Source organism: Amblyraja radiata, chromosome 29, assembly GCF_010909765.2.
Source record: "Amblyraja radiata isolate CabotCenter1 chromosome 29, sAmbRad1.1.pri, whole genome shotgun sequence".
Classification (NCBI taxonomy): domain Eukaryota; kingdom Metazoa; phylum Chordata; class Chondrichthyes; order Rajiformes; family Rajidae; genus Amblyraja; species Amblyraja radiata.
Window position 1 is genome coordinate 29,204,806 of NC_045984.1, and position 17,262 is coordinate 29,222,067.

At 51.0% G+C, this 17,262-nt stretch overlaps 1 protein-coding gene across 7 annotated transcripts in view; it reads right to left on the reverse strand.

The window, feature by feature from the left end:
• Positions 1 to 17,262, reverse strand: part of myo9b (myosin IXB) — a 126,839-nt gene that overhangs the window by 25,845 nt on the left and 83,732 nt on the right. For all 7 annotated transcript variants that reach the window (XM_033047082.1, XM_033047084.1, XM_033047079.1 and 4 more), the window contains 6 exons: positions 16,666 to 16,788; positions 13,026 to 13,175; positions 11,068 to 11,234; positions 7,555 to 8,364; positions 6,779 to 6,869; positions 2,419 to 2,522 (listed from right to left, as the gene is read on the reverse strand). In XM_033047082.1, the coding sequence (XP_032902973.1) occupies positions 2,419 to 2,522; positions 6,779 to 6,869; positions 7,555 to 8,364; positions 11,068 to 11,234; positions 13,026 to 13,175; positions 16,666 to 16,788 (1,445 nt within the window). The remainder of the gene's footprint in view (positions 1 to 2,418; positions 2,523 to 6,778; positions 6,870 to 7,554; positions 8,365 to 11,067; positions 11,235 to 13,025; positions 13,176 to 16,665; positions 16,789 to 17,262) is intronic.

Below are 17,262 nucleotides of genomic sequence, written 5' to 3' on the forward strand. Positions count from 1 at the left end.
TTCCCCCGTGGTCGGGTCCTCAACCCTCCGCAGCCGAGTGTATTGTAGATATAGATGTCGCATCTTTATTACAATGATCGCTTGATGTAATGTGACTATTTGGTACAGTATAAAGTGCAAATACCAAATAAAGTCCGTGTGAAGAAAGGGGAAGAAAAAGAGCAGCAACATTGGGCCAACACAACAAATCATCTGCCTCCAATCTACTCAATGCATGAAAGGTGCAGCACTACCTCCATCTTGCTCCTGACTCAACTCTCTTTTCAATAGACAATAGACAACAGGTGCAGGAGTAGGCCATTCGGCCCTTCGAGCCAGCACCGCCATTCAATGTGATCATGGCTGATCATCCCCAATCAGTACCCCGTTCCTGCCTTCTCCGCATATCCTCTGACTCCGCTATTTTTAAGAGCCCTATCTAGCTCTCTCTTCAAAGTTCTCTTTTCAAGAGAGATTTACATACAGCTTTCAGGGCCAACGGAGTCAAGGGAAATGGGGAGAAAGCAGGAACGGGGTACTGATTCTGGACGATCAGCCATGATCATATTGCATTAAAGCATGGAATAGTCTTCGCCCGACCATAGTTACCCAACCAGACGCAACTAAATTTAAGGTAGCTCTTCTTCTCCAACAACCATATTTTGCTTAAGTCCACCGTCCGCCACCTCCAGTTTAAATTCCACGCGGAATAATTTTGGAGGACCAAGATCCAACAATGGCGGTGCTGGCTTGAACGGCCTACTCCTGCACCTATTTTCCATGTTTCTAAAGAGCCTGTCCCACGAGCATGCGACTGCAAGCGGCAAGCACGACCTAACGTGGTCGCTTGAGCCGTACGGCCTCGCGGGGCCGGTCCCACTTCGATCGCCGGAGCCGTATGGAGTTGTGCGGAGCTGGTCCCGACATCGCGCGGGGCTCCGATAAACTGACACTGTCCAAAAATTCTGCGCGGCAACGGCCTGCCGGCCCGCAGCCGCCTCAACGCCGTACACACCACCTCGACGGGCATGCGCAGCATCTTGACGCCGTACGTCACGCATGAACTTCCCGCGGACTTCGCTCGAACTTCACGTCAACTCGTACGGGATTACTCGACCTCCGCGCGGCCCCCGCTTCCGGTTTGGTCGCGTTTGCCGCAAGCAGTCGCATGCTCGTGGGACGGGCCCTTAAAGCGCTGCCTTTGCATACTGGACTGAACTGTTCTGTATTAATGCTTACAATATTCTGTTGTGCTGCAGCAAGCAAGAATTCCATTGTCCTATTCTGGACACATGACAATAAACTCTCTTGACTTGACTAACCTGACCCTTCTTCATCTCCTCTCCAAACTAAACCTTTCAAACTCTCGCCATCTTCCTCTCCTCCACGGTCCTCTCCTGACCCCAGTGACACCCTGTCTCCTCCTGGGCTAACGTGCACACAGTGTTTCCCCCATCCAAGCTCCACGGTGCCACATACCCGACACTAACTTGAACCAGCTGCAAGGACCAACTCGTTGGCAGCACTAGGAACTGCAGGCGCGGGAATCGTGTGCAAAACGCAAAGTGCTGGAGGGAACGGACAGGCGACATTTCAGATCGGGATCCATCTTCGGACCTTAGGATAATTCAGACTGAAGAAGGATTCCGATCAAACTGACGCCTGTCCATTCCTTTCACTGATGCTCAGATGCAGATTCAGATTCAAACAATATTGTCATTGTACAGTGTACAGTACAGGGACAACGAAATGTAGTTAGCATCTCACCCAGAAGAGCCAACATAGAATAATGGAACAGTAAAATATATATATGTATATACAGTAGCAGTAGCAATTTTCGGGGGGGGGGGGGGGGGGAAGATCAGTCACTGGGGGAAGGAGTGTCCGGGGCGGGGGGGCGGGGGGGAGGGGGGGGGGGGATGACTGGCAATCACCAAGGAGTTAAGTAGGGTGCCAATCCCACTGAATTACTGATTTGGGATGATTAGCCATGATCATCTTGAATGGTGGTGCTGGCTCAAAGGGCCGAATGGCGTACTCCCACGCCTTTTTTTCTATGTTCCTATTTTTCTATTACTCCAGCACTTTGTGTTTCTCCCAACTCATTGCGTGTTAGACCAGAACCTGCATTTGGGCAGGTTCTTCCCAGGGGTAACCGACTCGACCCAGCAGCCCAGAGGAAGGTCCACATGATTCAACTCCAATTGATCCCATTTGGACCATCCCCCAGGTCCCACCTCCACACCCCAAAGATCATCAGCCCATCTGGGCGAATCTCAAGTCAAGTGCCCCCTCAAAGGTGAGCAATCCGTGGAGAGCAATCCAGGGAAGGACGAAGCTTGGACCAACGTCACAGGCCTAGGAGAGATACAACCCCCCAGGAACGTCAAGGGGAAGGAAGGCCCAATGACAAACCCACCCACTCGTCCCCGAACGTACTTGGGCAATTCGAGGGACTGGCTTGGATCCAACTCTTGTGATGTCTTCTTCGGCACCGGTCGTTTAATTGGTGTTCGTTCGCCTTCCCGCGAGCCGTTTGGAGTCTAATGGGATGGGGCAAGAGAAGGGAAGAGAGGGGGAAAGGGGACGGAAGCAAAAGGGAGGGAACAACGTATTATTACATTTGTAGGAAAAACAGTAGTGATGTTAAATTGAGATGCAAGTCAAGTCAAGTCACGTCAAGTCACTTTCATTTCTATAGCACATTTAAAAAACTCTCGTTGGCCAAACATTGGTGGAGGTACTAACGTTATACAGCACTGGTTCATAGATTAAATACAACCATAAATATATACATATAGCCCTCCCTCAGAGGACGTCAAGAAAGGCTTGGGAGTAGAGATGAGTTTTAAGTCTCGACTTAAAGGAGTCGATGGAGGTGATAGGTGAAACACATTGTAACTTGCTTGGTGGAAGGTGCAGGAGGTAGGGTGAAGGATTTGTAGACAGTGGAAGGGATTAAATGGGTGTTAGGAGACCAGATATCACAGATATAGACACCAGATATGCCGGGTTCAGCAACCTATTCCTGGGGATCATTTAACTGGGCAACACGGCGGTGGAGTTGCTGCCTTACAGCGCCAGAGACCCGGGTTTGATCCTGGCCACGGGCGCTGTCTGTACGGAGTTTGTACGTTCTCCCCGTCACTGCGAGGGTTTTCTCCGGGTGCTCCGGATTCCTCCCACACGCCAAAACAGTACATAGATACATAGAAAATAGGTGCAGGAGTAGGCCATTCGGCCCTTCGAGCCTGCACCGCCATTCAATATGATCATGGCTGATCATCCAACTCAGTATCCCGTACCTGCCTTCTCTCCATACCCCCTGATCCCTTTAGCCACAAGGGCCACATCTAACTCCCTCTTAAATATAGGCAAATGAACTGGCCTCAACTAACCTCTGTGGCAGAGAGTTCCAGAGATTCACCACTCTCTGTGTGAAAAATGTTTTTCTCATCTCGGTCTTAAAGGATTTCCCCCTTATCCTTAAGCTGTGACCCCTTGTCCTGGACTTCCCCAACATCGGGAACAATCTTCCTGCATCTAGCCTGTCCAACCCCTTAAGAATTTTGTAAGTTTCTATAAGATCCCCTCTCAATCTCCTAAATTCTAGCGAGTATAAACCAAGTCTATCCAGTCTTTCTTCATAAGACAGTCCTGACATCCCAGGAATCAGTCTGGTGAACCTTCTCTGCACTCCCTCTACGGCAATAATGTCCTTCCTCAGATTTGGAGACCAAAACTGTACGCAATACTCCAGGTGTGGTCTCACCAAGACCCTGTACAACTGCAGTAGAACCTCCCTGCTCCTATACTCAAATATTCAAGTACAGGTTTGCAGGCTGATTGGCTTGTGTAAGACACAGTGTTAGTGTGCGGGGTGACCGCTGGTCGGCGCGGGCTCGGTGGGGCGAAGGGCCTGCTTCCGCGCTGTATCTCTAAACTAAACTGCAACCAGTAGTAAACGCCGTCCAACGCTCCACCCCGACCCCCCCCCCCCTCCCTCTCCACAAATCTACAAAAAGATTTTAGACTAATGGGCCTGTCTGGCGAAGGAATTGGCGACGTCTCAGGGTCGCGACCCTCATATTTCGCTTGGGTAGTTTACACCCAGCGGTATGAACATCGACCCCTCTAACTTGAGGTAGACCTTCGATCTCTCTCTTTACTCCCCCCCCCACACCCCCCCACCCCCTCCTTCCCAGTTCTCCCACCGGTCCCAATGTCTCCGCCTGCATTCGTTCTTTGTCCTACCCCCTCCCCTGACAGATGGCACAATGGGCTAAGTGTTCGGCTGGCAACCGGAAGGTAGCCGGTTCGAATCCCGCTTGGAGTGCATACTGTCGTTGTGTCCTTGGGCAAGACACTTCACCCACCTTTGCCTGTGTGTGAATGTGTGTGAGTGATTGGTGGTGGTCGGAGGGGCCGTAGGCACAGATTGGCAGCCACGCTTCTGTCAGTCTGCCCAGGGCAGCTGTGGCTACAGAAGTAGCTTACCACCACCGAGTGTGACTGAGGAATGAATGAATAATGCGATGTAAAGCGCCTTGAGTATTAGAAAGGCGCTATATAAATCCCATCCATTATTATTATTATTATCAGTCTGAAGAAGGGTCTCGACCCGAAACGTCGCCAATTCCTTCTCTCCATAGATGCTGCCTCACCCGCTGAGTTTCTCCAGCATTTTGTGACTACAATTTAGTTTAGTTTAGGGACACAGGGCTGCAGATGCTGGAATCCTGAGCTGAAAACAAACTGCTGGAGGAACCCAGTGGGTCAGTCAGCATCTGTGAAAGAAAACGGACAAATGGACGTTTTCGAAGTGGGGACCCTTCTTCAGACGGATGAAGATCACTCTCCCGCAGATACCCATTCTGCATGAGTGAGTGCCAACACTGGGTATGTGTTAGTTTAGTCTGGTTTAAGTTTCGTTCAAGTCTAGTTCCGTTTATTGTCACGTGTGTCGAGGCAGAGTGAAACGCTGTTTTGTTGCGTGCCGTCCAGTCCGTGGAAAGACTGTAAACGATCGCAGTGTCCAGATACAGGTTAAAGGATATAATGTTTTTTTAAGAAGGAACTGCAGATGCTGGAAAATCGAAGATACACAAAAAAGCTGGAGAAACCCAGCGGGTGCAGCAGCATCTATGGAGCGAAGGAAATAGGCAACGTTTCGGGACGAAACCCTTCCGGAAACCTATTCCTTCCCGAAACGTTGCCTATTTTCTTCCCGAAACGTTGCCTATTTCCTTCGCTCCATAGATGCTGCTGCACTCGCTGAGTTTCTCCAGCTTTTTTGTGTACCTTAAAGGATATAATGTTTAGTTCACGATAAAGTCCTGTTTACAGATAGTCCGAGGGTCTCCAATGAGGTAGATGGAAGGTCAACGATGTGCTCTAGTTGGTGTTAGGATGGTTGAGTTGCCTTCCGGGTTTCGGCCCGAAACGTTGCCTATTTCCTTCCCAAAACGTTGCCTATTTCCTTCCCAAAACGTTGCCTATTTCCTTCCCAAAACGTTGCCTATTTCCTTCCCGAAAACGTTGCCTATTTCCTTCCCAAAACGTTGACTATTTCCTTCCCGAAACGTTGCCTATTTCCTTCCCGAAACGTTGCCTATTTCCTTCCCGAAACGTTGCCTATTTCCTTCCCGAAACGTTGCCTATTTCCTTCCCAAAACGTTGCCTATTTCCTTCCCAAAACGTTGCCTATTTCCTTCCCAAAACGTTGACTATTTCCTCCCCGAAACGTTGCCTATTTCCTTCCCGAAACGTTGCCTATTTTCTTCCCGAAACGTTGCCTATTTCCTTCGCTCCATAGATGCTGCTGCACTCGCTGAGTTTCTCCAGCTTTTTTGTGTACCTTAAAGGATATAATGTTTAGTTCACGATAAAGTCCTGTTTACAGATAGTCCGAGGGTCTCCAATGAGGTAGATGGAAGGTCAACGATGTGCTCTAGTTGGTGTTAGGATGGTTGAGTTGCCTTCCGGGTTTCGGCCCGAAACGTTGCCTATTTCCTTCCCAAAACGTTGCCTATTTCCTTCCCAAAACGTTGCCTATTTCCTTCCCAAAACGTTGCCTATTTCCTTCCCGAAAACGTTGCCTATTTCCTTCCCAAAACGTTGACTATTTCCTTCCCGAAACGTTGCCTATTTCCTTCCCGAAACGTTGCCTATTTCCTTCCCGAAACGTTGCCTATTTCCTTCCCGAAACGTTGCCTATTTCCTTCCCGAAACGTTGCCTATTTCCTTCCCAAAACGTTGCCTATTTCCTTCCCAAAACGTTGACTATTTCCTCCCCGAAACGTTGCCTATTTCCTTCCCGAAACGTTGCCTATTTTCTTCCCGAAACGTTGCCTATTTCCTTCCCGAAACGTTGCCTATTTCCTTCCCGAAACGTTGCCTATTTCCTTCCCGAAACGTTGCCTATTTCCTTCCCGAAACGTTGCCTATTTCCTTCCCGAAACGTTGCCTATTTCCTTCCCGAAACGTTGCCTATTTCCTTCCCGAAATGTTGCCTATTTCCTTCGCTCCATAGATGCTGCTGCACTCGCTGAGTTTCTCCAGCTTTTTTGTGTACCTTAAAGGATATAATGTTTAGGTCACGATAAAGTCCGGTTTACAGATAGTCCGAGGGTCTCCAATGAGGTAGATGGTAGGTCAACGACGTGCTCTAGTTGGTGTTAGGATGGTTGAGTTGCCGACCGAGGATGATGGCAGTGCTGGGGCCCATCGAACGAGGGACGGCAAAAGGGCACCTACATCCACCCCTCCCCAACCCCACAATAACCAGGGTCACACCTACCTCTTTCAATGGCGCCTCGGTCACCGTCCCTGTCGGGGAGGACACGTTTGCTGCTGGGCCGTCCTCTTGAGGAGATGAAAGTTCTTTGTCCCTGAACGAGAGGGGATAGACCATAAGACATGGGAGCAGATTTAGGCCATTCGGCCCATCACGCCTACTCCGCCATACAATCATGCAGGGCAGGCAACACCTCTGGAGGGAAAGGACGGGTGGGATGTGCGGTGCCAGTCAACCCCACGACATAGAAACATAGAAAATAGGTGCAGGAGTAGGCCATTCGGCCCTTCAAGCCAGCACCGCCATTCAATATGATCATGGCTGATCATCCAAAATCAGTACCCGTTCCTGCCTTCTCCCCCATATCCCTGGATTCCGTTAGCCCTTAGAGCTACAGTACATCCAACTCTCTCTTGAATACATCCAGTGAACTGGCCTCCACTGCCTTCTGTGGCAGAGAATTCCACCGATTCACAACTCTCTGGGTGAAAAAGGTTTTCCTCATCTCAGTCCTAAATGGCCTACCCCTTATTCTTAAACTGTGGCCCCTGGTTCTGGACTCCCCCAAACATGGGGAACCGTTTTCTGCATCTAGCCTGTCCAATCCCTTAATAATGTTATCTGTTTCTATAAGATCCCCTCTCATCCATCTAAATTCCAGTGAATACAAGCCCAGTAGATAGAATAAGACAGTATAAGACAGAAGGGGGATGAGTTGTACGGTTTGATAGCCACAGGGAAGAAGGATCCCCTGTGGCGTTCTGTGCTGCAAATGGTACCTGGTGCCTTTCAATGGAGGCTGGTTTTCCTTCTTCTCCCCCGTCGGGCTGGTCGCCTCGCAGTTACGCCGGTCCTTCCACTTCTCCGCCTTGTTCCGCAGCTTGCGAATGTCGTGGTAGCGCTGGATGGTGCCGGGCAGGGAGACGGGGCTCTCCGGCACTCTCTGCTCACTCTGCTCCTCGTCGCCGTTGGGCTGTGCCGGGGCAGAGCCGGGCAGCACCGCGTCCGCGCCGGGGAGAAGTAGCAGAGTCTTCGGCCGCTCCGGACCCCCACGTGGCACCCTGCCGTCCCCGCGCCCGCTCGCCCCTTGGCCGTCTCCACCGTCATCGCCGATCCCGGTGCCCAGCCGCGGGTCCCCGTCACCGGACCGCTCTGACCGTCCGTCGGTCTGCTGTAGCCCCTCCGGTTGCCACTTGGCCGGCACGCTGGCATTCTGCACCATCATCTCCACCATCAACCTGGTTTCAAAGGGCGGAGGAGGGGTGGACACGTCGTCCTGAGGGGGGGAGGAGGCCAGTTGTCGCTGGAGGTTGTTGTGCTCCAAGCCCCGCATGCGGCGGTTCTGCCGTTTCAACCAGGAGGTGGACCTCTCCACACCCCCACTATCGTTCTCCCCGGGTCCCTGGGACACGTCCGGCCCAACAGCACCCACCCCCCTCGACGGGGGTTCCAGGCCCACCTCAGCCTGCGGTACCTCCTTAGTGTCTCGGTCAGCTGTGGACGGTGACCGATCGGAAACTTGCTGCCCCTCTGCAGCCTGCACTGCCCTCTCCTGTTCCTTCTGCTGGGCCAGCCGCATTAGACGTACCCTACAAGGGAAAGCGTTTAGTTTATTGTCACGTGTACCGAGCTACAGTGAAAAGCTTTTCTGTTGCGTGCTAACCAGTCAGCGGAAAGACGATAGATGATTACAATCGAGTCATCCACAGTGTACAGATACAATAGACAATAGGTGCAGGAGTAGGCCATTCGGCCCTTCGAGCCAGCACCGCCATTCAATGTGATAATGGCTGATCATCCCCAATCAGTACCCCGTTCCTGCCTTCTCCCCATATCCCCTGACTCCGTTATTTTTAAGAGCCCTATCTAGCTCTCTCTTAAAAGCATCCAGAGAACCTGCCTCCACCGCCCTCTGAGGCAGAGAATTCCACAGACTCACCGCTCTCTGTGAGAAAAAGTGTTTCCTCGTCTCCGTTCTAAATGGCTTACCCCTTATTCTTAAACTGTGGCCCCTGGTTCTGGACATGTACAGATACATGATGACGGGAATAACAAATAATGATTATAGATGGTATCTATACATGATGAGCGTTTGACAGCACAGGGCCGCTACTCGCTGGAGTTTAGAAGGATGGTGGGGGATCTCACTGAAACCTACCGAGTAATGAAAGGCCTGGGAAGAGGATGTTTCCACTAGTGGGAGAATCTAGGACAAGAGGTCATAGCCTCAGAATTAAAGGATGTTTCTTTAGGAAGGAGAGTGATGAATCTGTGGAATTCATCGCCACAGACGGCTGTGGAGGCCAAATCATTGGGCGCAGATTGACAGATTAGCGCGGGGGTCAGTGGTTATGGGGAGAAGGTGGGAGGGAGTGAGCATGTGGAATTCTCTGCCTCGGAGGGCGGTGGAGGCCGGTTCTCTGGATGCTTTCAAGAGAGAGCTAGATAGGGCTCTTAAAGATAGTGGAGTCAGGGGATATGGGGAGAAGGCAGGAACGGGGAACTGATTGGGGATGATCAGCCGTGATCTCATTGAATGGCGGTGCTGGCTCGAAGGGCCGAATGGCCACTACTCCTGCACCTATTGTCTATTGGCAGTGGCATTAGTAATGAAGGAGATGTGTCGAGGCTCTCTCTAGTTGGGATGCGATACTTGCAGGGCCCTTGTACAATGTGACTGTTGCTTCGTAGTTATCAGGCTCCTCCCCCAGCCCTGCAGCTCAGAAACACAAAGAGCTTCACTATCGAGCTCAGCAGAGACATTCCACCCATTACACGGTCTCAATTAGAGACATTCAAAGCCGGTCGAGCAGTGGACAAGTCCGTTAGTAGTTGCTCGGCCACAGAGGCAGGCTGAGAGCCTCATCACGTTCGCAGGGAGACGCAGCGGGTAGAGCTGCTGCCTCACAGCGCCAGAGTTTGCACGTTCTCCCTGTGACCACGGGGGTTTCCCCCGGGTGCTCCAGTTTCCCCCCCCCCTCCCTCCCTCGATTAATAGGGTTAATAGGCCCTCGGGTAAATTGTAGAGGGATTGAATGTGGAAGTGGATAACATAGAACTCGGTGGGCCTGTTGCCACGCTGTATCTCTAAAATAAACTGTAACGTTACAAAATAGTTGTGTAGGACAATGTTAGTTAGTGTGCAGGGTGATTGCTGGTCAGTGTGGACTCAGTGGGTCAAGGGGAATGTTTCTGCACTGTATCTCTAAAGTAGAGTCTAAAGCAAAGGTTGTCTGGTGGTCAGCGTGGACTCGGTGGGCCGAAGGGCCCGTTTCATAGAAACATAGAAAACAGGTGCAGGAGTAGGCCATTCGGCCCTTCGAGCCAGCACCGCCATTCGTTGTGATCATGGCTGATCGTCCCCTATCAATAACCCGTGCCTGCCTTCTCCCCCTATCCCTTGACTCCACGAGCCCCTAGAGCTCTATCTAACCCTCTCTTAAATCCATCGCTGTATTTAAACTAAATCTAAACTAGATATTCCACTGGGGCTCGGCATCAGCTTTTGTTACTGCCAGGAGGGGTGTAGTGTAGAGTTACAGCAGCAAATGGGTTGGTCGATGGTCGACATGGACTCGGTGGGCCGAAGGGCCTGTTTCCGTGCTGTATCTCAACACAACACTGAATCCCCCTAACAATTAAAGGCCATGGGTCGTAGAGTCATAGAGTGATACAGCGTGGAATCAGGCCCTTCGGCCCTACTTGCCCACACTGGCCAACATGCCCTAGCTACACTAGTCCCACCTGCCTGCGTTTGGCCCATTTCCCTCCAAACCTGTCCTATCCATGTACCTGTCTTAACTGTTTCTTAAACGTTACGATAATCTCTGCCTCAGCTACCTTCTCTGGCAGCTTGTTCCATGCACCCGCCAACCTTTGTATGAAAAAGTTACCCCTCAGATTCAAACCCCTCAGGTTTGTAGATTCATTGGCGGTAAAAAATGTCAATTGTCCTGAGTGTGTGTCTGATAGTGTTAATGTGGTGGGATTGTTGGTCAGTGCGGTCTCAGTGGGCCGAAGGGCCTGTTTCCGCGTTTTATCTCTAAACTAAAGTAAATTCCTATTAAATCTTTTCCCCCCCATCACCTTAAACCTATGTCCTCTGTTCCTCGATTCCCCTACTCTGGGCAAGAGACTCTATGCGTCTACCCGATCTATTCCTCTCATGATTTTGTACACCTCTATAAGATCACCCCCCATCCCTCTGCGCTCCAGGGAACAGAGTCCCAGACTGCCCAACCTGTGCCCATACTGAATGTTCCAGTTGAAGGATGTAATGAGGATGCGGTTACCTCCTGCGTGCCAGGTACCCGCGGCACAGCGCCTGGCACAAGACGATGGCTCGGACTTGCTTCAGGTAGGCACAGCGCTGCAGGAAACCTCTCCACACCAGCTGGATCACACGCGCTGCATCCAGTCGCTGCACCGCCAGGCGGACCAGGAAGGACCGGCAGTAAGCCTGGAGAGAGACAGCGGTAAGCACGGGCGTTACCCCAGCCCGCGACCACCCCCCACACCCTCCCCCCTCCTCCCTCCCTCCCGGCTCACAGTTGATAGAGAGCCACCTCCCACCACCCCGGCTCATAACAGACAGAGAGACACCTTCCCCCCTCTCCCCACCCTCCCCCCCCTCCCCCTCCCCTCACACAACAGACAAGCCGACACTGGCAGTACACTCTGGCACCACTGGCAGTACACACTGGCACCACTGGCAGTACACACTGGCACCACTGGCAGATCTGCTGCCCCACTGCGCCAGTGACCCAGGTTCAACAGAGCCATTCCTTCCATTTCATGGCCAGAGCCAGAGTCAGAGACCGTTCACTGATGCTTGCAATAGACAGGCACAAAATGCTGGTGATAAATGATAGGCCCATCAAGTCATGGCTGATCTACCTCCCTAACCCCATTCTCCCCACAACCGCTGACACCCGTACCAACTCGTGGTGGACGGGCAGGTGGTGAAGGATGAAGCCGTTATAAAGGTTCTGGACTCTGTGTAATAAACCTCTCAAAATCAACGCATGGGGTTGAGAATATTTTGACATATATCGACATATTTTAGGGAAACCTGACAGTGTAACAGTGCCGCAGCTGGGAAAGCCACAGCCTCACAGCCCCAGAGACCCCAGGGTCAATCCTGACCTCCAGTGCTGTCTGTGTGGAGTTTGCACGTTCTCCCTGTGATCACGTGGGTTTCCTCCGACTGCTCCGGTTTCTGCCCGCATCTTAAAGACGTGCGGGGTTTGTAAATTGTCCCTAATGTGCAGGGAGTGGATGCGAAAGTATAGATAACATGGAACTACCGTGAACGGGCAGCACGGTGGCCCAGCGGTAGAGTTGCTGCTTTACAGCGCCAGAGACCTGGGTTCGATCCTGACTACGGGTGCAGTCTGTACAGAGTCAAATCAATGAATAGTTTTAAGGAGCAGATTTGACAGATTTTTGATTGGCACGGGTGTCCGGGGTTATGGGGAGAAGGCAGGAGAATGGAGTTGAGAGGGAAAGATACAGTAGATCAGCCATGATTGAATGGCGGAGTAGACTTGATCCAGAACATACATTCGGCCCACTGAGCCGACCAGCGATCACCCCGTACACTGACACTACCCTACACACCAGGAACAATTTATAAACTTTACCGAAGCCAATTAACCTACAAACCTGTACGTCTTTGGAATGTTGTTCAATCCTGACCACAGGTGCTGTCTGCACGGAGTTTGCACGTTCGCCCTGTGACCGCGTGGGTTTTCTCCGCGTGCTGCGGTTTCCTCCCACGCTCCAAAGACGGCTTAATTGGCTTCAGTAACAATTGTATATTGTCCCTAGTGTGTAGGATGGTGTTAGTGTACGGGGAGATCACTGGCCGGTGTGGGCTCGATGGGCCGAAGGGTCTGTTTTCTCATGGTATCTCTAAAGCAAAGTGAAGGCTAAAGCTAAAGATGGTCGGTGTGGGCTCAGTGGGCCGAAGGTTTCTGTTTCCAGGTTACATCTCTCAACTAAACCACATTTGGAACGATGAAGGTGGACACAAAATGCTGGAGTAACTCAACGGGACGGGCAGCATCTCTGGAGAGAAGGAATGGGTGACAATTCGGGTCGAGACCCTTCTTCAGACTAATCTGATGAAGGTAGACAATGGGATTTCAGTATTGAACGATTGAATATTTTACAAATAAAGTATATTTGTTGGGGGGGGGGGGGGGAGGGATTGGGGGGAAAAAACAAAAACAATTGTGTCCACACCCACCTGAATTGTGATGGCAGCCCGCCTCATCCTCAGAAAGCGCCTCCTCTCCAGGACCGCCCGGAACCAGTTCTGCAGGAGCAGGATCTTCCTCATCACCTCCTTGTGCAGGATGTCCTGAAGCTTCTGTCGTTCAGACTCCTTCATGAAGACCTGGGGAGTGACGGGATGGGGAGGCAGGGGAGGCAATGCGAGGTGGTGGTGAGCAGAGAAGCATGAAGTGCTCGTGGCAACAACATTACACCAGGCCAAAGGTCCAGGGTTAGGCTGGTTCTCCAGAGGATTCCCGACAAAACAATCGTCTGCTGCAATGGGCGGCACCGTGACACAGCGGTAGAGTTGCTGCCTCACAGCGCCAGGGACCCGGGTTCGATCCTGACTACGGGCGCTGCCTGCACAGACTTCGTGCGTTCTCCCCGCGACCGCCTGGGTTTTCCCCGGGAGCTCCAGGTTTCCTCCCACACTCCAAAGACGTACAGGGTTAATTGGCTTGGTAAAATTGTAAATTGTCCCTAGTGTGTGTAGGATCGTGTCAGTCAGGGCGCAGGGATCGCTGGTCGGAGCGGACTCAGTGGTCGAAGGGCTGTATCTCGAAACTGAACTAAACTATGAAATGAAATTTGTGCCGGTCTATAATTCCATATTTAATTACAGGCTCATTCATGGAGTGGTATCAGGGAGCACTATCCTGTTCTGACTGGTTCAGTATTAAATTGTTTTGCCTGAATCAGCAAAGTTTCTTCCCCCACAGAATTCCTGTAATTCCTTCCCGATGGAATCTATCTTGAATCAAGGACATTCCGTGCCTTTTGCTTCAAGATTGTGAGCAGGGTGCGAAGAATCATCACATGCTTCACTACGCTTGTGGCCAAACAGGCATTTGGCCACATTGGCCTTCATCAGCCAGAGTATTGAGTATAGACGTTGGGAGGCCATGTTGCAGTTGTATATAAGATGTAGGTGAGGCCGCATTTAGAGTATTGTGTTCAGTTCTGGGCACCATGTTATAGGAAAGATTTTGTCAAGCTGGAAAGGGTGCAGAGAAGATTTACTAGGATGTTGCCAGGACTAGGGGGTGTGAGCTATCGGGAGAGGTTGAGCAGGCTGGGACTCTATTCCTTGGAGCGCAGGAGGATGAGGGGTGATCTTACCGAGGCGTATAAAATCATGAGAGGAATAGATCGGGTAGACGCACAGAGCCTCTTGCCCAGAGTAGGTGAATCGAGGACCAGAGGACATAGGTTTAAGGTGAAAGGGAAAAGATTTAATAGGAATCTGAGGAGTAACCTTTTCACACAAAGGGTGGTGGGCGTATGGAACAAGCTGCCAGAGGTGGTTGTTGAGGCTGGGACTATCGCAACATTTAAGAAACAGTTAGACAGGTACATGGATAGGACAGGTTTGGAGGGATATGGACCAAACGTGGGCAGGTGGGACTAAGTGTAGCTGGGACATGTTGGCTGGTGTGGGCAAGTTGGGCCGAAGGGCCTGTTTCCACACTGTATCACTCTATGACTATAACTCTCTGACTCCCAAAGGGCAGCACAGTGATAGAGTTGCTGCCTCACAGCTCCAGAGACCCGGGTTTGATCCTGACTACGGGTGCTGTCTATGCGGAGTTTGTACGTTCTCCCCGTGACCGCTTGCGTTTTATCGGGGGGGGGGGGGGGCGAACATAGACACAAAGTGCTAGAGCAAGTCAGCGGGTCAGGCTGGGATCTCTGGAGAAAAAGGATGGGTGATGTTTCAGGTTGGGACCCTTTCTTCAGACCTTTCTCCGGGAGCTCCAGCTTCCTCCCACACTCCAAAGACCTACATGTTTGTAGGTTAAATTGGCTTTGGTAAATTGCAAAATTGTCCCTGGTGTGTAGGATAGTGCTAGTGTAGGGGGTGGTCGCTGGTTGGTGCGGGCCCGGTGGTCCGAAGGGCCCGTTTGCATGCAGTATCTCTAAAAACTAAAGTACTCTTTCTCACCACTAGATGGAGGAGGTGTGCAGAGCCAGAGCCACCATATAACCATATAACAATTACAGCACGGAAACAGGCCATCTCGGCCCTACAAGTCCGTGCCAAACAACTTTTTTCCCTTAGTCCCACCTGCCTGCACTCATACCATAACCCTCCATTCCCTTCTCATCCATATGCCTATCCAATTTATTTTTAAATGATACCAACGAACCTGCCGCCACCACTTCCAGTGGAAGCTCATTCCACACCGCTACCACTCTCTGAGTAAAGAAGTTCCCCCTCATGTTACCCCTAAACTTCTGTCCCTTAATTCTCAAGTCATGTCCTCTTGTTTGAATCTTCCCTATTCTCAAAGGGAAAAGCTTGTCCACATCAACTCGGTCTATCCCTCTCATCATTTTAAAGACCTCTATCAAGTCCCCCCTTAACCTTCTGCGCTCCAGGGAATAAAGACCTAACTTATTCAACCTATCTCTGTAACTTAGTTGTTGAAACCCAGGCAACATTCTAGTAAATCTCCTCTGTACTCTCTCTATTTTGTTGACATCCTTCCTATAATTGGGCGACCAAAATTGTACACCATACTCCAGATTGGTCTCACCAATGCCTTGTACAATTTTAACATTACATCCCAGCTTCTATACTCAATGCTCTGATTTATAAAGGCTAGCATACCAAAAGCTTTCTTTACCACCCTATCTATATGAGATTCCATCCTTCAAGGAACTATGCACGGTTATTCCCAGATCCCTCTGTTCATACCAGTACAGAGATACCCAGTGTAGCAACCTACCTGATCTCCCAGTTGCTAACTAACTCCCCCTCCCATTCCCACACTGACCCTTCTGTCCCGGGCCTCCTCCATTGTCAGAGTGAGGCCCAATGCAAATTGGAGGAACAACACCTCATATTTCGCTTGGGCTGCTTACACCCCAGCAGTAAGAACATTGACTTCTCTAACACTCAAGTAGCCTTTGCGTTCCCTCTCTCTCCGTCCCTCCCCCCCGTCCCAGTTTTCCGACCAGTCTAACTGTCTTTACATTTTATCTCTGTTTGCTTTGTTATTACCATCCTCCCAGCTAACAATGATTTATCTGTAAGAAAAAAACTGCAGATGCTGGTTAAATCGAAGGTAGACACAAAATGCAGGAGTAACTCAGCGGGTGAGGCAGCATCTCTGGAGAGAAGGAATGGGTGACATTTCGGGTCGAGACCCTTCTTCAGGCAATGATCTATTCTATATTTTCCCTGATCTCCATCCCCTTTGTCTCATTTTCACTCTTTGCACCTCCTTATCTCTGTATCTCCCTCTCTCCTGACTCAGTCTGAAGAAGGGTCTCGACCCAAACATCACCCATTCCTTCTCAGAAGTGTGAAAACACACACCTCCAGATTCAGGGACAGTTGTTTCCCCCCTGCTGTTATCAGGCAACTGGACCATCCTATAAACAAGAGCGACCTGAGCGACTATCTACCTCGTTGGACTATCTTTGATCTGACTTTATCTTGCGCTAAACGTTATTCACATTTTCCCTTCATCATGTATCTGTACACTGTGGACGGCTCGATTGTAATCATGTATTATCTTTCCGCTGACTGGTTAGCACACAACAAAAGCTTCTCACTGTACCTCGGTACACGTGACAATAACTCAACTAAATTAAACTCATCCTACCTTGGTTTTGCCGATCTGACAGTTATTCCTGTCCAGCTGCAGTCTGTTGAACAAGGCAGCAATGGCTTCCTGCAGAGGCTTGGCATCCCTGGGCAGGAGCACTTGGAACTGGTCCTTGAATTCCTGCAAGGGTAAACGGCCTGAGGTGAGGGTGAGGGTGAGGGTGAGGGTGAGGGTGAGGGTGAGGGTGAGGGTGAGGGTGAGGGCGAGAGGGAGGGTGAGGGTGAGGGTGAGGGTGAGAGGGTGAGGGTGAGGGTGAGGCTGATGCCACACAGGGTGAGACAGTGCGGTTTCTCCCAGGGAATGGGTCACAGGTGGAACTGGTCGATGGATCGAGCGAGGATCAACAGGTAAAAAAAACCAAAGTTGGAATAAAACACACGGGTCCCACACGCACCAAACCTCACCGGAACACGGATCCCACACGCAACAACTCTCACGGGAACACGGGTCCCACACGCAACAATTCTCACTGGAACACGTGTCCCACACGCAACAACTCCCACCGGAACACGGATCCCACACGCAACAATTCTCACTGGAACACGGGTCCCACACGCAACAACTCTCACACGTTCCAGGGAAGACGTACTAGTT